Raw genomic sequence first — 23,248 nt, 5'->3', positions numbered from 1 at the left:
ACAATTCAAAATTGTTTTCCTCTACTTGATGCATCAAAAACTAAATCACAAGCCTCTGATAAAAAACGAGCAGTTCTAGTAAGATTTATAATATGAATACCTTTACATTTTGCAGAGATATAAGGCGACATTCTAGGATTCCATTTACGAGTACCGTGACCAAAATGAACTCCCGCTTCCATCATCTCTTCCAAATTGATGTTCCAATATCTTCTTGTCATTTCTCCCCACACTTTCTCTTTTTTTAATAAAGAGATGAGGTATTCTGAAATAAATAATTGTTCCAAGGGAACCTTCTTTTCTACCACGGATTGGCCATTGATATACAACGCAAACCATTAATTCCTTTCTATTTCGTTATTTTTTGAATTTCTTTATTTTATTACTAATTTTTTTATTACTAAATTAAATAACCATAACAAATACATAAAAGATAAAAAAGATGAATCTATTCTATTAAACCCCAAAAATCATTGTTGTTTTGATCTATCACAGAAATTCTTTGAAAGATAAGAATCAAATAATTCTCTGTGGTAAAACAAAATATCTCTCATTTCTCCCTCGAATAGATTCTTTTTTTTTGTTTTCAACGGAATACCCTTATGTTGACTTGAATGGTGTACGACTCCTTTGAATCCGGTCCCAACAGGTATCATTCCCCCTAGAACAACATTTTCTTTTAGTCCTTTCAACCAATCGATACGGCCCCGGAGAGCCGCTTTTGCTAAAACTCGAGCAGTTTCCTGAAAACTCGCTTCGGATATAAAACTTTGCGTATTCAAAGATGCTCGAGTTATTCCCAATAAGGTAGCTCGATAACATATTGCTTCGTCCAAAGCGCGCCCCGTTCGTTCTGCCCGAAACAATCCAATAAGTTCTCCGGGCAAAAAAACATTAGACATTCCATCTTCTGAAACCAAGACTTTTGATGTTATTTGACGTACAATAATTTCTATATGCCTATTATGTATCTGCACCCCTTGTGATCGATAAACCTTTTGGATCTTATTAACCAAAGAGATACGACTTTGCGCTATAGTTAGCTCAGCCCCAATCAAGAATCCCCAAGGAATTCCAAGAATTCGTCTTATACGTTCGTTCCAACCATCAATCCTCTTTTCTAGATTCATAGATATTGAATCAATGGAACGAACTTCTAAAACTTGTTCCACCTTTGGAAGACCTTGCGTTATGTCACCAGACCTCGATTTTTCATATATAAATGTAACTAATGTATCCCCCTCATAAACGATTGATCCATAATGACCATGAACTGTTGCTCCCGGAGTAGCCAAATAGGGCTTAGCCAATCTTATTACTACGGAGTCAAATTGAACAATTATAACTTGACCCGATTTTAAGTATGGTCCATTTTTGGTCATACATACATTTTCACAAACAAATTGTCCAAGATAAATTTTTTTGGATGTCTCTTCACAAAAATTATAATGAAGAAAATACCAATTCAATTTCAATGGATTCAAAATGATGTTACTGCATGGATCGGGATTATAAATTTTTCCATTTTCATCCATTAAATAATACGGAAATTTAATTAGTTGAAAGGTTTGTTTTAAATTGTCAAGTTGCAAATAATTAATTACCGAGATCTGATTATGAGTTATTAAATGGTAAAATGAAAAAAAATGAGAAATTGGAAGGGCTGTCCCTAAAGAACCAAACGAATTCCTAATTAAACTTAGGGAATCTTTTTGAATTGATTCTTTGTGAGATTTTACACCTTTGGATGGGAATGGACCTATTCGAAAACATTTGGATGATGACAAAATTATACAAAATTGAGATTCTTTGTTTATACCCAACAACGTACGAACAGTTCCTTGATTTTGGTTAAATGATTGTTGAAGTTTTGTCTTTGAATAAATGGAATAAAATGGATTCATATTGGTATGATTTGATCCCTCATTTTTTTCTGATAATGGATCATCTCGTTTCCCGATATACGAAATATGGGATTTCACTAAATGGATCCTTAGAAAATCTCGAATCATACCGTTTGTTTTTACTTCAACAAAAGAAGCACGGGCCTCTTCAATAGAAGAACTTTTTTTATTTTGATTCCAATTCAATACTAAACAAGTACGTACTAATTGAATACTTGTGTCAGAAATTTATCGAGTGGCTTTGTCATTTCCATAAAGGATATAATTGACAACTCGAAGTTGCACATTATCCCTTTCCTGCAACAAATACTGAGGGAAAAGTGTTGTTAAATTGATACCGTCCGTTATTTCATATGGGACTACGGGTCGAACCAAAACAAAAGATTTTTTTCTTAGTGATTTTGGAGAAGAACTGAATAACCTCTGTCCAAGAACCAGGGGGTAGAACACCCAAGCCAAACATACCAAATACCTGCAACCTTACTGCTTGGATATAACTGCACTGATAGAAAAGGTGTTCCACTGATTCATCTGCAGAATCACATAACCCACAAGCAGCGGAGCATTGGATCTTCCAGCTAAGCAATCTGTCCCTTGTAGCAAGCCTGTTTTGCACCATGAGCCATAGAATAAAGACACTTTTAGGGCTAGCTAAATTATTACACACTAACCCCCTCCAACTAACCTTTGAATGAGTACCCAAAAGCTTCATATAAGCTTTTTTGATAGAGAATGCTCCATTTTCAGTCACACTTTGCCATCCTTGCCACTGCTGCACCATGTGTCTGCCATCCAAGATTTTCCTAAGCATCCATGACATACTCGAAGAAATCGAACAATACCAAACAGAATTTTTTTTAATATAATAAAATAAGAATGCACCCATTGGATCCAAAGTCTATCCTTTTTGACAGAGATTGCCCATAACAGCTTCAACAACGCAGCTTGATTCCAAATTCTCATATTCCTCAGATTCAAACCTCCACAAACCTTGGGTAAACACACTTGCTCCCAAGCAAGAGAAGCCTTCCTTGAGGGAGTCTCTTTCCCTGTCCAAAGATAGATCCTGCATATACGAAGCACTTGCTTAATCCACTTTTTAGGCAAGCAGAACAGCTGAGCCCAAAAATTCATCATACCACCAATCACACTCTGCAACAATTGAAATCTACCAGCATAGGAAAGGGATTTAACTGACCAATGATGAATTCTAGCAGTAATCTTCTCAACTAAAGGCCTACATTGGCTATAATTGAGCTTTCTGGAAGAAAGAGGCACACCTAAATATCTAAAAGGAGGATCCCCTTTAGTCATGCCTGTCTCCTTCAGAATAAGACTCTGAACATCATCTGTAACTCCAGAAAAGTAAATACAACTCTTCTCTGGATTTGCATGCAACCCAGAGGCTTCAGAGAAACTGGCAAACTCAGAGGTAAGAAGCAAAACAGAGTGAACATCACCTCTAGCAAACATCAAAAAATCATCAGCAAAGATTAGTTGGGTGATCTTCAATCTTTGACACTTTGGATGGTACTTGAAATTTTTCTTGTTAGCCAAACCAGCAAGTCTTCTAGTCAAATACTCCATCCCTATTGCAAAGAGATAAGGCTGTAAACTACCTTGCCTTAATCCCTTAGCAGCAGCAAATGGGGGTGTGGGATAGCCATTAACCAATATTGAGAATGAAAGAGTCCGAACACAAACCATTACCCACTGAATATATTGATTAGGAAACCCCAATTCCTCCATCACCTTTTGAAGAAAACTCCACTTCAAAGAATCATAAGCTTTCCTAATGTCCACTTTTACCATGCACCTAGGACTATTATAAGCTCTATTGTAACCCTTAATCAGTTCAGAAGCAAGTAAAACATTGTCCATCAACTGTCTTTCAGGAAGAAAACCAGCCTAGGATTGATCAATAATACTAGGAATAACTTTCTGCAATCTAGAGGTCAGAATTTTTTAGATTATTTTGTAAAGAACAGTGCAGCAAGCTATAGGCCTATAGTCTTTAACATAAGTTGCATTTTTTATTTTAGGAATAATAGTGACAGCAGTACAGTTAATGGCATTATGAAACTGATTACCATCAAAGAAATCCAAAATGGCCTCATAAACCTCACCTTTGATGATGTGCCATACTTTCTTGTAAAAAAAAGCATTGAAACCATCAACTCCAGGGGCTTTGTCATCATGAATATTATTATGAGCTTGATCTATTTCTTCCTTACTCTATCAAGTAAGCAAGTCAACTACCTTAAAAAAAGGAAGGTGAAAGTAAGAACTAAAACCTCGCGGCTCGAATCTAGTCCTCTTCTTGGCTGAGCTAGCCGCATTCCAAGCTACTTCCTTTAAACACTTCATCTAAGATTCTTATCATTAATCGAATGTGGACTCGAGTGTACTGGATTATATGCAAGACTAAGGACAAAATTCCCTTGAATTGAGATTGGGCGACCTCAGATGTTTAATTAATTGAACCACGACCTCAATCTAACTTCTAATCAAGCTTGTAGGGAAGCAAGGGATTTTTTTCCTAAAATGGATTCAACTTTGCCTCGCTGAAAAGGACTTAAACACAACAACAGAATTCAGAAAAACAGAAAAAAAGTAAATTGCATAAAAATGTAATAAGTACAAGTTACAGCCAAGGGGTACCAAAGTGACAGGGGATTCTCCCGGACTACTCCAATCTATAGAAGGGGAGCAGCGCAGTAAGGGTTCATTCCAAGCGAACCAGTAGCAAAGCGGTTGAAAGCATTCTGTCGGTATCAGTCCTGGTATTTCGGGCAAGCCAGTCGGTGGTAGTCAAGTAAGGAGGTCTCTTTCCCGCAGGCGAGGGGCTTATAAGAGATTAGCGCTTTTGTTAACATTAACAGTGGAAATGCGCCTATCCCTATTAGGACCGCTCCTGACCCGAACCCTCGGGAGGAAAGAAAGCATTTGAACAAGACCATCACTAAACAAAAATTACTATCTGAAAGCCTACCTTCCAAAGCTAATCAAATCATCTCTGTCAACAATTGGTTCACATTCCTTCCCAGCTAACCGTGAACAGAGTTACTAGTGGGCAAGAGGGCTCAGAGGCGTGGTACTTTCTTGATTAAAAAAAAAATTCCCACGGTCATAGTTCCATTCTTCGTTAGCTTTCTAAAGGAAGCTACTAGTAGAGTCATGTGTATCCGCCACAGAAGAGGCTTCCGGAGAAAGGGCTTTGGTGTGCAGAAGTGAGGGAATTCTAAAAGAAAAGCATTCTGATTGGGAATTGGATTGCTGTAGCGCAGGCTATTAGAGGAATTCCCCTACGGGAAAGTCTTTTACTAGTAGGAGAAAAAAAAGTTCTTGTTCTCGCCCAGGTACATTAGTTTTTGAACTCAAAATCATGGTAGCACTTAAAAGACTGATTAGTAGCCCTTCAATTACATCTCACCTGCCCGCAGAAGCATGCATAGGAGTAGAACTGAATGGAGTGGTCCCTTAGATTTCATCTATATTGGCCTTGTCTCTTAACTAGTAGCCTCAAAAGGGCATGGATGCCAAGTCCAATTCCTTTCCTCTCACATTCGTTCGAGGTCTTTCAGAGCCTCTCCTCACTCTATCAAGTAAGTAAGTCAACTACCATAATAAGTTAAGAAAAAGAAAAATGCTGCTTGATTGAACGAACGAGGCCCACCATCTGCTAGCATTGTGGTTTGGAATCGATTCTTTATCAATATCAATAGAAATTGCCCACCCTTTCTTTGAACCTTGTCAATGATTGTTATCGAACTTAAAGATATAAACTGAGTGCCATTTGATGAGTAACTGAGAACAAGGGAGAAGGATATGGAAAGGATGAAGTAATGAAAGAGGAAGTCATTGCTAGTAGTAACGACTTGTCACGATCCATTGGTTCATATAGAATCCATGTCCTAGGTGTATCAAAAAACATTCTTTTCACTAAACGTATATAATAAAATAGAGTGAAAGGGTCCACTCCGAAACCAAGAGGGTACTAACTAACAGCTGAGTCCTCTCCGAACCGCAGGAGATAGTTTCCCATCATACGGCTCACCAACCTCACTTGCCTCTATGGGAGGCTCACTCCGGGCAGGTTCGGATCACTTACAATACACGGCTCTACGAAGGTTGTTTACTTGCTTACTTGAACAAGTAAGGAAGGCTTGGGTTAGGAGCGTTTTCAATATGATTCTTTTCCCTTATTTGTTCGATGAAAAATTCGAGACGAAAAGGGAACCCCTCTTTTCGACTGGGAAATGCGAGTCTCTTTTGTCCACTTTCGCTACCCCCCTATCAAAATGATCAAAAAGGTCACAAGAGTGACTTCTTATTCCCGTGTTTGATCTCTTCCATCCCTGCCTTGCTCGTTGTCACCTATGTTGAAGAAAGGGTTTGAACCTTGTAGAGAATGAAGAAGGGCCAAGGATCTTCCTCTCAACAGTCCTTCTCGAGGCTCCACTCTCCCCCCTGAAAAAGCAAGGCCCCGTTAGCCTGGGCCTGGGCGAAGATAGGGATAAAGAGTAGAAGCAAGCTACCTTAGCTCTGCCAGGCACTGGACAGGGGTTAGCTCTGTAAATGTGTAGAGCCAAGTGTAGTGTGGTGTAGTAGTAGGCACTTCTAAGCCCCTTCCCCTCTACTGGATCACTCCAGTGCTTCGGGTACTACGGACCCTCTGCCATCCACATTGCAGCAAAGCCGTTTCATGAGCGGGGGGGCTAAGCGCAGTTCTTTGAATCAAACGTTGAATGAAATCTATTCTTTTTTAGATATCAAAATATAAATCGGATAGGATAGACGGATAGATCTATCTTTCTATTCATATAGATTAAAAAAAAAAGAAATTTTTTAAGTAACGTAGCAAGAGAAGCCCCAAATCCTTGATTTGGCCAGGTATGAAGTCGCTTAAGCGAAGCTTACGGAAAGACTGCACCGCTTTGGGCCCAGGAAGCGAAGGGAATGAGCTCGGCTGCTTCTCTTCCACACTTCTTTTTTTCTGTGTCCGTTCCGCATGCGCTTTGCTCTCTTCTTATTCTTCATTGGACGGGTTGGATGGACTTCGCCGTTCTTTCCCAACTAAAATATAAAAAGGCTGTATCACATCGAGATGTCGATTCGTTTTCCGCCCTCAATGAGATGGGGAATTTGGAAACCCCTATTTATTAAGACTTTTGGGCCCTTTATCTTTCTGAATTGAGGCCCGGCCCGGCTCGCGTCGTTCCAACAACCGGCGGGGAGCACCTCAGTCAGTATACGGTCGTGCGCAGTAACTGAGAGTCCTATTACACCTAAGGCCAACTTAAATTCACCAACCCAGGGTTCATCTCGTGTAGTGATTGTGGACTCGTACAAGGATATTGAGTAGACAGACGGTTGATGTATCAGACTCGACCCTATCTTTCGTAGCATGCATTCCCATCCGTGTCGCAACTGATACGGTAAGCTACGTGTCCGGTGCACGGGGAACTGCCTTCGGTCCCCAAACTGACTTACTCGTGGCAACCTTCCGGCCGCCCAACAACCTATAACGCTAGTCACTACTCCCACTGGGGCTAGGAAGTAAGCCCCACAACCCAAAGCGGCGAAGAACAAATAGAATTTACTACAAAAGCCGGCTAACGGGGGTATTCCTGCGTATGAGAACATAGTAATAGAGAAGGTAATAGCCGAAATAGGATTCGTTTTGGCTAGAGCGCCCAAATCCGCTATATATTTGACACGTGTTTGCCGTAATGCTGAAACTATAGCGAATGCATCTATCGTCATTGATACATAAATAAAGAGACCAATTAGTAGTGATTGAATTCCTTCTATGGTTCCACATGAGAAACCAGTACGAATATAACCTACATGTCCAATTGAACTATGAGCTAGAAGTCTTTTTACTTTCGTTTGGGCCATGGCGGCCAGTGCTCCTAAGATCATAGAAGCAATGCTGCAGAAAAAGAAGATTTGTTGCAATGTAGCTCCATAGGAACCATAAATAAAAACACGTAAAATATTAGCAGAAATAGATATTTTAGGCGCAATAGAAAAGAATGCTGTAACCGGGGTGGGTGAACCCTCATAGATATCCGGTGCCCACATATATAGAGTCAAAAAAGAGATTGAGTCCGAAGGGGAGGTAGGTTTTCTTCGGGGCTCGATAGATGGAATAGATAGGGCCCCAAAAGTTTTTAATTCGCTGCTAGGGAATTCACACGAAAGGGAACGAAGAATTCTCAACGAAAAAAGTGCTCTCTGAACCGAACGTGAAAGTTGTTTTCCATCAGACGGCTGTTCCCGTAACTCCACTCTCGACTTGGATTATATATCCAAAAAGGTCCGCTCTCGGCCATTCCACACGCTGCCTAGGAGAGGCGTGGTTATCTGAAGTGGATTCTATCTTTTGTAGTAGATGCCGAACCTGCTGCTCTATTGACTAAGAAGGGAGCGGACGCAGCAGCTACATGGACCCCTTCCTTTCTGTTGTTGCCAGCGCTTTCCCGGGCCGAGTCGGAATTCTTTATTAAATTTTTAAAAAAGAGCAGGCAAAGCCCAAAGGCTGCTATCCCAATAGGCCAGCGAGCGGAACGAGGAGAAGGCCCGAAAATCATACCACCGCGGTCGAAAAAGCGCGTTCCCTTCTTTCGAAAGAAAGATTGACATTCTCGGTCTTCTTCGTTTTCGATGAAAAACTAAGAAAATATCGATCTCCGAAAGCCCTTTCCTTCCTTACTTGTTCAAGTAAGCAAGTAAACAACCTTCGTCGAGCCTTTCCCTTAATGGTTAGAGAAAAGCATTCTCTTATCTGAACTTGGCGGGCTTCCGGCCTTACTTCAAATAGGGAGTGGGTTTGGTTTGAACATAGGCTCAAACATGATTTGAAGGGTCCTAGCTATGCCATGAAAAAAAATAAAGAAAAAGACCAGATAGATCTTATCCCCTATATCGAACACTCATTCCTATCTATTGATAGAAAGGAAGATCTTCGTCAAATACCGGACTTTGCCTTTTTTTTCTTTTTAGGAATTCTTCCTATCCAAGGCAGCTTACCACAAGCACCCCCCCATACGACTAGTTGGGGGGCTGTTCGCCCTTTGAATAAAACAAAGTAAGTAGTAAGGTAGCGTAAGCTACTTTCATTCTAAAGGAACCCGAAAAAGCAACCTTTAGTCAATAGGAGCCCTACTTTCCTCTTTGCGACCTCATCACTTCAATTCAAGCCCAACCCTATTTCTTAGTCATCGGGCGGAGCGCACCTTTGGTACTTCAGTCGTGTGAGTTCTTTGATAGTTACTTCTTTCCTTACTTATTCAAGTAAGTGAATAGGAATTCCCTTTGGTTCGCCGGTAAGTGTCACTCCTTCCTTTTGATTATGTCGTGACGCTGACTGAATCCAATCCATAAACCCGGAAACGAAACAAAGTTCGTTCCCTTTCGTCAAGTGGGTAAAGTAGGCATACGAACCACTTTAGCTTTGCCTTAGACTCCTTATTATTCTAATAAGCTACTACATAACCTTTGAAACAAAGCAAAAGCAAAGAAGAAGGCAGAATGGAGAAAGGAAGGGGACAAGGGCGGTCTTGCTTGGCGCGAAGGCTGCTGGTTCGGGGGTAGGGTACAGTACTAAAGGTCCTCGGACTTCCAGGCGGTTTTTCTTTTAGGCAGCTGTTTACCGTTGGATCTCGCCAATACAGCCTCCTATAGTTTTCGATACCGAGATATCTATTTTTTCATTGTTCCCAGGGATTTTTTGGGTAATCTGCTCCCATACTGCAAACAGTAAAATCTGAACTGAACCTTGTCGCTCTTCTTTCTTTCCTCGCGGGCAGGAAGCACACCAGCAGCGTGCATTGCGTGATTCTACTGTGTTTTTTGCACTTGACTGGGGGACAGTTGACCGGAAGAGAACTTCGATTCGCCCGGCCAGCAGGCGGGCGGCGTGCTTATCTTGTGTGACAACACTAGAGAGCGAGCGGCTCTTCTAGGCGGGCAGCTGTGTGACAACACTAGAGAGAAAGCGGCGCTTTCGTTTAACATGCTATGGTCTCAACGCCCTTACGAGGTAGTGATGAGTTTCACGCGCTCTAAGCCCAGCCCGCGCGCGGTTAGGAAGATTGGCCGCAATCTGAGCGGTACCACCCACCCTAACCTACCACTTATAGGCGGCCGTCCGTTCTACAGCCGCCCGAAAAGGAACTGCAGTGATCTTGAATAGGGATCCTACAGCGATAAAAAGAATTCCCATAAAAATACCACTAGATCCAACACCTGTGATTTCGTATCCGGTCAAAATCTTGGCTAATTGATCGAAATGGGTAGCTCCTGTAGACCCATAGATCATGGAACAAATAGGGTGGGTAGGCCAAACCACCACACTACGCGTATAGACGCGAACCCCCCTCGTTACCGTACGTGCGACTCTCGCCGCATACGGCTCGCACAAAGACTCCTAAATCCATCCCGAGCCCTTTCTTCCACCCTTCCTCTCCAATCCTCGATCAAACTTGCGTTCTCCAGGCGCTATGAAATGGAGGTCTTTCCTTCGCCTATCATATGTATCGGCTTGGCTTCGTCCCGAACCAAGGCAAGTTGTACTTGCGAGCGCGTGCGTGTAGGAAGGCCGACCACTACATAAGCTAAAAGACTACGATTACAAGCCAAGCCGGAAGCGACTCGCTTCTATTCTCGTTGGGATTGGATATAGATGGAGAATCTATAGATCGTAGTAGTTCGCTAACCTCTCTAACTAACATACGATACAATTTAACTTCAAGGCACGGCCAAAAGAAAGAGCTTCGCTCGGTTGGCCTTCCTCCGCTGACGAATGCCTTCTTTCTCTTCGCTGAAGTCTACAACAAACAAGTGGGAGAGGTAGGATTCGAACCTACGTAGAAAACTTCAACAGATTTACAGTCTGTCGCTTTTAACCACTCGGCCACTCTCCCCTTCCCGGGCTGAGGCCCTCCTCAATAGGTTCTAAGAAAGAGGCGATTTGTTCGCTGAATCAATCAATAAGCTTATTGAGAAACTAAGACTATTAGCTTGGCTAGCGTTCCGGGGGAATCTAGTCATTTAGTCAGTTCATAACAATCTCTGTAAAGCAAGGGGCAAGGCTTCGTAGACAGCTTCCCTCTCATGTAGTCGTCGGCCTTCTTCCCCTCTTTGTCGCTTCTAGCGAAGCTGCAAGCCTACTTAAATAGCTTACGCTTACTAAGCCTAGCCTACTAAAAAAGGGCTACAGCAAGCAAGCTTTCCCCCTTCCTTTGTTGTGGGTCGCGCCTTGCCTTACCTTACCGCAGGCACTGAATGAAATGAGTGGAGATCTTCCTTCCGGCTAATGAAGAGACTACTTAAGTCTGCCCATTCATTCCCAGCGGATCCTTCTTCTCCCTAAGTCCGATTTTATTCCCTTGGACCCTATCCTCTCTGATTTGGAAAAAGATGATCTTGCTTGGGAGAAGTATTTGCAGGAATGCTCCTAAAATATCACATTTGCTATTCGCAGATGATAGTCTTCTTTTTTGCAGGGCTAAGAGGCGAAATATTGATGCTATTAGAGGTGCGCTGATGATTTATGAACAAGCTTCAGGCCAGAAAGTGAATTTCTCGAAATCAGAAGCTATTTTCAGCCCCAATGTGCCGGCAACCGTGAAGAATGAGCTAATTTTTGATCTTGGAGTTTCTCTTGTCGAGTCATTTTCTAAATATCTTGGGATGCCCAAACCCTCTATTCCACTGCTGTATGTATAGCTGTAGCATGGAACAATCCGCTTCTTCCGCCCACCAACCCTTGATGAGTTAGCCGAGCGGATTTAAGGGATTATGCTTGAAGAAGATGAAAGAGCAGAAGCTTGGAGAGAAATAAGGTTCTTTATAAGATTAGGAGCATGGAGGACATTTTGAAGAGCTAAGGGGGGGTTGAGAGAGGATAAAAGAGTTCGACCGCATCCATGAATTGGAATGTTTTGACCACTACCAACAATGATATGACGATTATTATTGCTCAAATAAAAATAGGACGAGAGAGTACCTGGATGGGAAGTCATATGAGATCTTGCTCCTGTATCCATATACCAGTTGTCGTCAGGAGGGTTGAGAGGCATAGTATGCATGGCCGCAGTGATGTCAGTAGGAGCATAGCCAACTGTAGATGGAGCTTGGACGTTGTATGCTTGTGCGGATGGGCGAGGACCAAGAATGCCAGGAGTCCGAGGAGACGGTGCTCGCTGCCATTGATTGGAGCTGCTGCCTCCACCGTTTTTACCACGCCCTTTGCCCTTATTTTTCTTCTTTCCACCACGACGATTATTGTGATTGTTGTTTCGTGGATTTGGTGATGCCCCTGGTGAGTTTTGCATAGCGGCAGATTCATCAAGCAATGAATCAGAAGAGACAGTAAGGGCTGTGGCATCTTCAGCGGCTTCTTTTGCCGCTTGATGATTGCGACGAGTTTCCTCTAGTATAAGACGAGACCTGGCCTGATAGAAGGAAGGGAGTGGGTCGCTTTGTTGGATGGATGAACGTTGCGACGCTGCCATAGGCGTTAGTAAGCCCTTTAACCAATTGAAGCACCAATCTAGAATCAGAAACTGGAGACCCAACGTTGGCTAGTTGGTCTGCCAGGGATTTCAGCTTCAAACAATAAGCGGACACGTTCGGAAAATGTGCTAATTCCGTGTGTGTGAATTGATCTTCGAGGTAAACAACTCGGGTATTCTTCTTGTCTTGGAAAATATCTGGGAGTCGATTCCAAGCATCCATGGCCGATTGGTCTGGAGCAATTATAGTATGGAGAAGATCAAGAGATATGGTGCTATAAATCCACGTGAGAACCGTGGCATCAACGTCATCCCATTCTTCTTGATCAAAGTTTGGATCTTTAGCCGTGGACGCTGCCTTCGGTGGGATGATATGATCAACAACCCTAAATGAGCGAGCAAGAACCTTGAACAACTCAGCCCATGTTGAATAAAGACCCTTCTCCATTTCAAGAGTAATTTGAATATGAGTCTTGATGTTGCTCACGGTGTGAGCAGGATGAAGTGCTTTCTTTTGATCTGCCATAGTTGCTGTAGTGAAGATGGAGAAGCAGGGAATAGAAGAAGAGAAAGCACGGCAGAGAGAGAAGAAAGACACGGCAGGGAGAAAGCAGGGATCGGTGCCCTAGTCTTATACCATGTAGAGTAATATTCTCCTTGACCATTATCATTAATCATTGGAGATAAAATACAAACTAAAGCCTAGTACACAATAGTCAAACCTAGTTTACAGAAAACTTACATACATAATATTTACATATACACTAATACCTTGCACTCCCATGGAATTCACAGATCGAAAGTTCCTTGCATCACTCGTTCGAGGACAATTCCCCGTCACAGAAGACACCGGAGATGAATCTCTAGACCCCACCTCCACGACCTCGTCTCCTTGCCATGGCAACAACTACTAGTTGAAGAGAAGAGAGCGCTAATGGATTAAAAAGAAGCAGAGAAGAAATCTGAGCATAGACACCGATTATAGACTGAAGATTGAGAGAGAAAGAAAGGAACCCTAACCCCTAATTTTTCGAAGAGGAAAGTTAGAGAGAAGGGAGAGGTTTTTCTCTCTCTAGACCCATTTTTCGTTTCAGTTTCCCCCCTACTCTCTAACAAGTAAGCAAGTAGAAAAAGAGCAAAACCCAAGGGATAATAAATCAGGGATCGGCATTGTCTTTGTCTCACCAGACAATGCTACCATTCCTCACTCCTTAGCCTTAACTTAACGGAAGGATGCTCACCAGACCGAATATGAAGCTTTGAGAACAGGTCTTGAACTCGCCCTCGAATAGAAAGCCTAATGGTCTACGTCGTAAAATGGCAGACACAGGTCCCATATCACGAAAGGGACAAGCATCTCATGGCTCAATTCGAGAAGATCAAAGCGACCCATGCTGAAAGGGGATTCAATGTCAAAGCTGACGCGTTAGCAAGCTTAGCTGCATCCCATCAAAGACTGCCCTCTGGCCGATTTGTCGAGATCATAGTAGGAGAAATAATAGTGTTCTTCCCTCGCCTGGTATAACTTCAAGCATCCTCACTTGTTTTCTTCCATACTTTAACGAGTAAGCAAATAGGAATTACCTTACTCTCTTGAGTAAGCAAGTAAACAACCTTTGAAATCTCTTGGTCATTATTACTCTTGGACTAACAGTAGTGATGGTGATAGGAGGATCCTAAGCAGAATTGATCACGCTTTGGGCAATAATGATTGGATGGCCAACTTTATTAATTGTTCTGTGAATTATATGAATGCTGGAGTGTCTGATCATAGTCCTCTGGTAGTCAAGGTTAAGGAGGATACAGGGGGAGGTGGAAGGCCATTCAGATTTTTGAACCACCTTGCTAGCCATAAGCAATTTGATCAAATTGTTCTTGAGGTAGTTTACTTACTTAATCTTTAGATGTTGGATAAAGGAGCTAGAAAGAGAAGTGAAGGTCGGTAGGCAAAACTGGGGTTTGGCAACGAATGTTGTTCACACGAAAACTCTTCCTTTAGTCTCTCCTCTCGCCGCTCATACGCCTCCTTCCAGTTAGTTGCTTATTGGGAGATCGAAATAAAGATTGGGACCTGAATGAAGTAGTAAAAGAAGAAGGTCAACCAAGCGTACTAATATGGTATGGCTGTGGGCATTTATTCTGAAAGCCTTTCTTATGCCTTTGGAGTGCCTAAAGACAAATGAACGAAGTGTCCAAAAATGGTAAGGGACACGAGTGAACAGATTCAAGGGAGAGTTGAAACCACCTACCCCCTTTATTGAACGTCATAGCCGATATGATGATAGGAAGTTCTACATAGAATATAAATTTATAATTAGATGCTTTGGGTATAGCAGGACTTGAACCTGCGACCATTAGGTTAAAAGCCCAATGCTCTACCAACTGAGCTATACACCCCAAAAAAGATTGAGTAGTAAATAAAGATTGGTTCGGAAAAGAAGGCGGCCCCTTGGCTGCTCATCATAAAGGGCGCGGCTCTATATGAGGTTCGTACTGCAGAGCAAGCGAAGAAAACGAAAACTAAGTTTATCCTTAAGCTTCGCTGTTGATACTACATAACCATAAGTTTCGCTTAAGCGACTACATGCCTTTCTGTCATGCTGGCAAAAGCAGGGGTTTCGGCCGGTTTTACCTACTATTGGATTTGAACCAATGACTCTCGCCGTATGAAAGCGATACTCTAACCGCTGAGTCAAGTAGGTCAAGCTGAGTCAAGTCAGAGAAAATAGACCCCTATAAGAGAAAGCCGCGTAACCAGAAGCACGAGTAAGATCATTAGTAGATAGGGTTCTTGATCCATGGCCAGTAGCGTGAAAGGCATATCCTGTTACAGATGAAGATCCAGATTGAGTGCTTGAAGGAGATCCAGTTGATTTTGCTTATGTACCGGCACCATCAATAGCTTATCCATCGCGTCTCTTCAAGGGTTTACAAGAAGACCCTCTGGCGGATCAAGACGACTGACGAAAGGGGGAGAAAGGTCAGATCACCTGCCGATCTGTAATCAAACAAAACTATACCTGAAGAATGGGATAGAGATTGACCAGCACAAAAGCCGTTTCTATCAATCTACGCTCATTGATGAGACGGCTATATAGAAAAGAAAGTATACCCCTTGTCACCCTTTCTTTTCACTTGAAAGTAAAAAAAAAAGAAAGATACAAACTTTGGAATCCAAATTTGGTGGGATCGAGGTCATCCTCGATGACGAATGCACTTGTGGTTAAGCCAGGTCCTGCATCCTCTACTTTTTAATGCAATTGACCGACCCGGCATCTCTTTCGTTCAATAATGCCTTCGCTTCAAAACGCTATTTACCAATAAGAATAGGAAAAAGACACTACCTTTTAGGAAAGTCCTCGCTTTCTCTTTTTCAAGGGAATGACAGCATAGCATTAGCTTCAATTTAAAAAGCTCAACTTTCTTTTTCAATAAAAGCGGTGGTAGGCCAAAGAACCGTTGAACGCTTCAACTTGGCCACTGAAGAAGGCGAAGGCTGGGCCAACTTACTGCCATGCCATGGTTGAAGCTTTAAGCCCTATTCTATAGACGGAACTCTTTTTTAGGTATTAGAGGAGAGAGAGGACACCACTCAGCCCCTAAGGTAAGGTTCAATGCCTAACAAAAACAAACCTAGAAAGACAAAAATGTCACGGCTGAGAGGAGAAGAAAAAGAAGGCATGGAGATTCTTTCTGTCGGAAATATAAAAATCTATGAAAAGAAAAGACATCTAAGGCAATGAAATTGTTCAAGAAAGTCCATTACTGAGAGAAGTGGTGATCTCGTCTTGCTTGCTGGGAGAGAGGAAGCTTCTGGACCACCTTTTTCAGCCAGATAGCGAGCAATCACTTAGCAATGAACACTAACTGAAAGCGGCCGAGAATGAGTACCTATCCCTTACGGGAATCGAACCCGTGTCTTCGACATGAAAAGACGATGTCCTAACCACTGAACGAAAGGGACCAAAAAGCCTCATATACCTCAGCTCCGAGAATAGAAGTGGTTCGTTTTGTTTCTATAACGCAATTCAAGATTTCGTTTGTGAATTCGGCCTCACGTAGCCCGCCTTCCTACGGGTTCCCTTACCGATCTAGTGACACACCAACCACGCCCCTTCCCTTTCTCCGATCATAAAGCCTTCTGATCTCTATATTTGTCTCTCATCTTCCCTGAATAAGTAAGGCCCTGTTCTTTCTAACTCAAAAAAGAAAAAAACTTTCTGTTTGTTTATGGATGAAGTAATCGGAATGACAAATGGTTACGATTGCGAAAACCGGAGAAAGTCGGGAACCGTCGATTACCTTTTGAATCAAAGTAGCAACGAGCCGAGTACTACGACTACAGGGGGAGGAGCTTCGTAGACAGCCCTCGTCGCTTCTTTCTGGCGACTAGCTTCTCAAGTGGGTGACTTGGTAAGCAAGCTACCTTCAGCATTGGTAAAATCCCTATCAATAATAGGCCAGAATGGTGGGGAAGGCGGTCCTTTCACATCCGCTCCTCTAAAACTACCTTTTGCCCAACATGATCACGAACGAAGACAGAAAATTTCGTAGGTGCATAGGAGGAGGAAACGAACCAACCCACCTGTCCTGATCGGAACGATTGAAGAAAGAGAAGGGTGGCCCCTTCCGTCCAGGGGACATCGTCGGAGAACAATGTCTGGGACAAGGTGAGAACCTTCCGTTGGTTACGCCCTTTAAGTCTTGGTTCTTCTATATTTATTTAGATTCTGCTTTCAAGATCTATATCTATGAACAAGGGAGACCCCTAAATATATCCATTTGAAAAAAGAGATGAATAGATAGGGCGGAGCCGCCTGAAGGAAGAGATCGACGATCCCCTGCAATCTTTCTAAAGCAAGAAGCGAGAACCTTGACTTTGAGAAAGAAGGGCATTCTATTAGAAAGTCAAGGCTCCTTATACTATCTATAGCGATCCCTATAGAAAGGCTACCCTTTCTTGTTCGTTAGCGCCCTCGCCCTATTCTATTTGTTTAGTCATAAAGGAAAGTTTACTTTCGCCTTTTGACAATCTTACTGACTGAAAGGGGCTCAAACATGCGAAGAACGTCCGAAACGCCTTATATTATAGAAAGGCGCTTTGAGCGGGCTTGGCTTCTAAAAATCTCCTATAAAGAAAATTAAAAAAAAAGTAGGGGCTTCAAAGCGTGTAGTTTAGGGGTGCGCTTCTTCCAGAACCTAGACTTTGTTCTGCAAGAATGGCTTTCTCTGATAGAGGCTCGCTTCGCTTTTGTTGCGGAGCTTGCTGCTTTTCATTTGGATAGGATAGGAGTAGGTGCTTGCTGCTCGCTCGCTGTCTACTAAATGAGCCTTCACTGCCCCCTATCTTTACTTTAATCTTAAGTAAAGTGAAGTAAAATGAATGAAGTGAACAGCCCAACCTTTGAAGCTTTGCCAGGCAATAGGTATCGATTGTTGAAGCCAAGGCTTCAACCTAATTCCAAAACACAACAATAGACTTATAGTATAGGAAAAAGCTTCTCTTTGATGGCGGTCATAGGGCTTGGTTCTGAAAGGATCTGATCGTAGATAGAGACTTACTTAAACCCGTTCGGGGGTAAGGGCGGATGTAGCCAAGTGGATCAAGGCAGTGGATTGTGAATCCACCACGCGCGGGTTCAATCCCCGTCGTTCGCCCATCAATAAATGGACCATTTGTTACGAAGACACAAAGCAAACCTAGAAAGCATTTTTTCAGCAAGCAAGTCCTGTCCTGTAGGGCTCTCTCAATCTAGAGCTACTGGGTTAACAACGGCTATTGGTGGTCTTATAGTGGTGCTTCAAAAACATCCTCAATAGCATTGCCAATATCAAAAGCTAGATCGACTGCTGGTGTGGCTTTACTGGTCTTGGCTTATACCTTTGCTTCTCTTCTATAGGGATCTGTACTTGGATATGCTACTGTAGGTACTCAGACTGTCATCCTCGTATCTGCTGGATATGGATCTGCGGTCTCCGCTGGTTATGCTTAAGGAACTGTAACTTAGTCAACTGGTTCTTCGTTCTTCAACTGGATAAAGGACTCGAATGAAAATTGGATCTATTTTTTAGAAAGTAGAGTTCTGTCAAGCGTATTAGCTTTGTGAAGAGCTACGTACCATGATCTCCCCTTTATGCCTCCGGAAACCTCACATGAAAGCACATTACACAGGGTCACCCCTTGATTACGCTGCTACACAGCGAAAAGAGGCCCAATCTTAGTGAAAACGGCGGGTAAGGGTAAGCCTTGAAGCTGCCTCCGGTACATTGGCATGTATACCTGCTATTCTCGGGATACGGTAAAGCAGCCACTCAATAATTACAAGAACAAAAAAGAGACCGGGCCTTTAATGCATGATTTTTCCAAGGCTGCGGGATGAAGAAGGCATTCAAAACTTAGATCAATTGACCTTCACATTCAAGGATTGGCTTTCAAAGCGTCAGAGTGAGGTTATGCAATACACTTACTTGGATACAAGTGAGGGAGAAAACGTATTGAAATAGAAAATACAGAGGAATGCAGAGGATTGAATGAAACAGTAGCTTTCTCTTCAAGCAAATCTCATACATTTTTCTCCCTTTCTTACATGGTATCAGAGCAGGAGGCTCTTTCTTGAAATCTACAATCAAAATCCTTCCTTCTTTCTCTTCAAAGATTCAATCTTTATCACCTAAAGATGTCAGGAGGTGGTGAAAAATCAAACACAGAAAAAAAACTCTTCAGAAAACCATGACTTCTATGCTGATCCATTCTACATTTCTTCATCTGATCAGTCTACCCATCAACTTGGCTGCATAACCTTTGATGGAAACAACTATCTTAACTGGTGTAGGAGTGTTAGGATGGCTCTTGGAGCTAAGAACAAGCTTGGATTTGTCAATGGTACTCTGTCTCAACCAAAACCAGATGATGCTTCCTACAATAAGTGGGTAAGGAATGATTATCTTGTTTCTTCTTGGATTCTTGGGTCCATTAAACAAGATATATCTCAGAACTTGATGTATCTCACATCTTCTAAGGAGTTGTGGGATGAGATAAAGGATAGGTATGGGCAATCTAATGCACCCCTCCTTTATCAACTGAAGAAAGACCTTAATGATTTAAGGCAAGCAAACCAATCTGTTGCTGAATATTAATGTAAACCGAAGAGTTTATGGGATGAGATTTCGAGCATAGAAGGTGTTCCTGAATGTACCTGTGGAGCCTTGAAGAACTGTACTTTCAACATCCTTAAGAAGCTTCTTGATGCTGATGCTTTAAACAAGCTCATGCAATTCCTAATGGCCTTGAATGATGGATATGTGAATATGAGGGGAAATGTGCTTGCTATGGATCCATTACCTCCTGTTAACAGAGCCTTTCATCTGGTTCAACAGGTAGAGAAGCAAAAGCAAGTCACAGGGAACATCCAAGCAGAAGCTGAAAGTAGTGCTCTTAGTGTTGGGAAGCAGACACAAGGAAACTGGCAGAAAAGGGAAACTAAAGAAGAGAAGATGAAGAAGAAATGTGAGCACTCTTTGACATCTCAAAGATCAGTGCTTTAAGCTTGTGGGATATCCAGAATGGTTCACAAAGCCAAAGGGTAAGAACAATCAGAGACCTACAGCGGCTAATGTGAACAAGAAAGTTGGTGGTGAGCATGTTGCTGACAGTCCCTTGGAGAAGAACTCTGAAGCTGGTGAATGCAGTGGAACCAAGCTTGATGCAACTCTTATATCTTCAGTAGTGCAGGAGGTTATGAAAGCTATTGGAGAAAAACAAGCCACCAGCCATTTTGCAGGTACAATAAATAGTTATAATATGGCAACTTTCTTTAATTTCTTGCAAAATAAAGGGTGGATTATAGATACTGGAGCTTCAGATCATATGCGTGGTAACAGAAATTTATTTACTGATTTGAGGAAATTAAAGAAAGAAATAGGTACTGTTTATATACAACCAGGAATTAAGCTTGAAAATTTTTTATTAGTTCCTGAGTTTAGACAAAACCTTTTATCAGTCAGCAAGTTGTTAGAGAAAGATAAGCTGAAAATTATTTTTGACAAAAATGGATGTTTGATCCAGGACCTTACCTCTGATGAGAAGATAGCGTCTGGAAGAGTGGAGGATGGACTTTACAAGCTTGAAGATTTGAAGATTAGGAGAAGTTTTAATGCTTGTAATAAGATTGATGCTTTGAGTAGTGAAACTCTTTCTAGAAGGGATTGTAATGTGGCTGAATCTTTAAGTGTTTTACATAGCAGACTTGGGCATATATCTTTATCAAAGATGAAAGATTTGTCTATTTGCAATTGCAAGGGTGTCTCTTATTTGTTCTGTGATACATGTGGTGTGGCAAAACACCATAGACTGCCTTTCACTATCAGTTCTAGTATTGCTAGTTCTATTTTTGATTTGATTCATGTAGATTTATGGGGGCCATATAGGATTCATACCATTACAGGTGCATCTTACTTCTTTACTATTGTGGATGATCACAGTAGAGCTACATGGACTTACTTACTAGCTAACAAAGAACAAGTTAGAGGCATTTTAAGGAACTTTCTGGCTTATGTTGAGAATCACTTTGATAAGAAAGTCAAGACAATAAGAAGTGATAATGGCACTGAAATTGTTCAATCTGAGTGTGGAGAACTGATGGGAGAAAAAGGAATTGTGCATCAGAAGAGTGTAGCTGGGGTTCCACAACAAAATGGAAGGGTTGAGATAAAAGATGGATTTATCTTAGAAAGAGCTAGGGCTATGAAGATTCATGCTGGTTTACCTACATGAAACCTCCTAAAGGCTATGAAGGCTGCAAAGATGGTGAAGTATGTAGACTTAGAAGAAGTCTATATGGATTAAAACAAGCTCCTCGAGCCTCGTAACCTCTCGGATAAGCTGCGATAGTTCCAAGCCCTGATAGTAGTGGTATAGCAGCGAAGCTCAACCAGAGGACAAACGAGCTAAATAAACGGGTTTCGGATAAGGGGTTGCCCTTTTTTCTAGAAAAGTAACTTCCTACGAAAAGACTTTCCAAGGTGACCTCCAGCAAGACCTCTTCCAAGTGATGGATCGAAAAAAGACGGAGTTTGGTGAGTTGAAAGTACGTCAAACCCTCAATTGCTCAGGCAAGCAAAATACAAGAACCGGGGGTGTCTACTATTCCTTCTGCCAATTAGAGAACACTCTCCAAAGTAGATAGCAGGAAGTCTGCTTGATGAGTCTCTGCCAACCCAAGTCTTATCCGTAGTACCAGTCCTTTGAGCTGTTCGGTTCGAGTTATCTCGGATTGGCCTTAATATAATCAGTAATAAGAGAAGAAAGGGTCACAGAAGGTTGAGAAGCAGTACGCCCGGTTGGTTCGGTTATCCTTCCATTTCCTTACTTGTTAAAGTAAGCAAGTCAACTACCTTTGAAATCTCAAGGTTATCTTAATTCTAACCTAAACCTAATAAAAAAGAATCCATAACCATAACATAAAAAAAAGAAAAAACATAATAAAAAAGAATTAAAAAGCATTTAGAAGGAGTAGATCATTCTACTCTCTTATGTTAGAAGGTGCAAAATCAATAGGAGCGGGGGCTGCGACAATTGCTTCAGCAGGGGCTGCTGTAGGTATTGGTAATGTTTTTAGTTCGTTGATCCTATCCGTGGCACGAAATCCTTCATTGGCCAAACAATTATTTGGTTATGCAATTTTGGGCTTTGCTCTAACTGAAGCTATCGCCTTATTTGCTTTAATGATGGCCTTTTTGATTTCATTCGTATTTCGAAACTTAAATTCAAAATAAAGAAAAGCTTAATAACCCTGAGGATTTTCTTAGACTGCCTTGCACTTTTTCTTACTTTAACAAGGAATTACCTTACCCTAACGAGTAAAAAGCAACCAATCTTCTTGTCCAATCAATTCGAAACACCCCTCCTTATCGTGACCCATCTTGTTGCAATGAGAACAAGGTCCAGCTACCTTGTCCATGGATTGGGAAGCGACAGAAGGTTTGTTGGCATAATATCCTTATGATAAGAAGGCTTCTTCTTTATTGATATGTGCGTTGTTTTACATTGAAGGTTGAGAAGCTGATGTCACTTATTAAAGAAAAATCTTCTAAAGCCCTAGATGCCAAGATCCACAGGCACTCCTAAGGCTTGGTGAGCTAGGTTTAGTGACTGGGGCGGGCGATAGCTCCTTTTCTTCTTTCTTTTTTTTTTAGGGATTAGCAGGTTCCCGACCCGCAGATGTAGGGATGAGTTGTCACCCGAACTGCGTAACCAAAGTGATCCCTTGTTGGCGTAAAGTAGGTCCGATTCTCACCTGGGTCAGTTCGAACCTGACGGATCATTCGTTCCTGATGCTATTCAGGATGGTACTATAAAGGCGGTAAGTTTCCGAAACAACAATATAAATAACGTAAAGGTTAGCCGGATCAAGCGACTTTCTTTGGAATTTATCCCTACCCAACCACCAACCCTAGGCTCGTAGAGTTGTTGCTTCTTGAGTTCCTTCTGTAGGGAGGAAGCGAAGCCTTTAGGTCTATCCCCTTAAGTCAAAGCCACGAAACCAGATTTGTAATTTGCATCAGACAACTTCAGACTATAAAGCTTAGTATCCGGGGACTCGTACTCTTCAAGTGAGATTCTCCTCTTCCCACATTAATATTACTAATCTACCCTTTGGGAAGAAGGAGTTTGAAAGTTTCAGTTCTTGATCTGTTAGCCGGAATATCCACCCGGACATCCCTTACCGAAGGAAGCAACAGGAAAGAAAGAAGCAGTTTAGTAGCTGGAGTATGCTTACTAGCTTTAGCAACGGGTTTAAGACAGATATGGCTTATTTAACA

General features: G+C 42.0%; 3 protein-coding genes and 3 non-coding genes across 6 annotated transcripts; all 6 read right to left on the bottom strand.

Annotated features, from left to right (window-relative positions):
* Positions 1-237: 237 nt before the first annotated feature.
* Positions 238-2,012, bottom strand: LOC130827066 (DNA-directed RNA polymerase subunit beta''-like). The gene has a single exon (XM_057692690.1). It carries the CDS (start codon positions 2,010-2,012, stop codon positions 471-473), a length of 1,542 nt encoding a protein of 513 aa, XP_057548673.1. The 3' UTR covers positions 238-470.
* A 120-nt stretch (positions 2,013-2,132) lies between these two features.
* LOC130826616 (uncharacterized) lies at positions 2,133-4,243 on the bottom strand. The gene is made up of 6 exons (XM_057692190.1): positions 4,199-4,243; positions 3,891-4,139; positions 2,787-3,812; positions 2,576-2,673; positions 2,326-2,509; positions 2,133-2,201 (listed from the first exon to the last, which is right to left on the bottom strand). Exons 1-6 carry the CDS (start codon positions 4,241-4,243, stop codon positions 2,133-2,135), a joined length of 1,671 nt encoding a protein of 556 aa, XP_057548173.1.
* Positions 4,244-7,213: 2,970 nt separating this feature from the next.
* LOC130827070 (NADH-ubiquinone oxidoreductase chain 2-like) lies at positions 7,214-9,040 on the bottom strand. The gene is given in 2 exon segments (XM_057692693.1): positions 7,214-7,385; positions 7,388-9,040. Coding segments are annotated over 2 exon segments (642 nt in total). The 5' UTR covers positions 7,992-9,040; the 3' UTR covers positions 7,214-7,347.
* A 1,712-nt stretch (positions 9,041-10,752) lies between these two features.
* TRNAY-GUA (transfer RNA tyrosine (anticodon GUA)) lies at positions 10,753-10,834 on the bottom strand. Its single transcript has one exon. It is a non-coding gene; the product is annotated as a tRNA-Tyr (tRNA).
* Positions 10,835-14,751: 3,917 nt separating this feature from the next.
* TRNAK-UUU (transfer RNA lysine (anticodon UUU)) lies at positions 14,752-14,824 on the bottom strand. The gene has a single exon. It is a non-coding gene; the product is annotated as a tRNA-Lys (tRNA).
* Positions 14,825-16,319: 1,495 nt separating this feature from the next.
* Positions 16,320-16,391, bottom strand: TRNAE-UUC (transfer RNA glutamic acid (anticodon UUC)). The gene has a single exon. It is a non-coding gene; the product is annotated as a tRNA-Glu (tRNA).
* Positions 16,392-23,248: the final 6,857 nt, after the last annotated feature.

This window comes from Amaranthus tricolor, chromosome 11 (assembly GCF_026212465.1).
Source record: "Amaranthus tricolor cultivar Red isolate AtriRed21 chromosome 11, ASM2621246v1, whole genome shotgun sequence".
Lineage (NCBI taxonomy): Eukaryota > Viridiplantae > Streptophyta > Magnoliopsida > Caryophyllales > Amaranthaceae > Amaranthus > Amaranthus tricolor.
The sequence above is the reverse complement of the archived record's forward strand: the minus strand, read 5'-3'. Positions and strand labels throughout refer to the sequence as shown.

What these genes read in the sequence shown, in the direction of transcription:
- LOC130827066 (XM_057692690.1), bottom strand. Translation starts at nt 2,012, where the DNA reads ATGATTCGAGATTTTCTAAGGATCCATTTAGTGAAATCCCATATTTCG.
- LOC130826616 (XM_057692190.1), bottom strand. Translation starts at nt 4,243, where the DNA reads ATGCGGCTAGCTCAGCCAAGAAGAGGACTAGATTCGAGCCGCGAG. An exon ending in GACTAGATTCGAGCCGCGAG is followed by an intron (nt 4,140 to 4,198) that starts GTTTTAGTTCTT and finishes CTTACTTGATAG; the next exon opens with AGTAAGGAAGAAATAGATCA. An exon ending in GGCCTATAGCTTGCTGCACT is followed by an intron (nt 3,813 to 3,890) that starts GTTCTTTACAAA and finishes GATCAATCCTAG; the next exon opens with GCTGGTTTTCTTCCTGAAAG.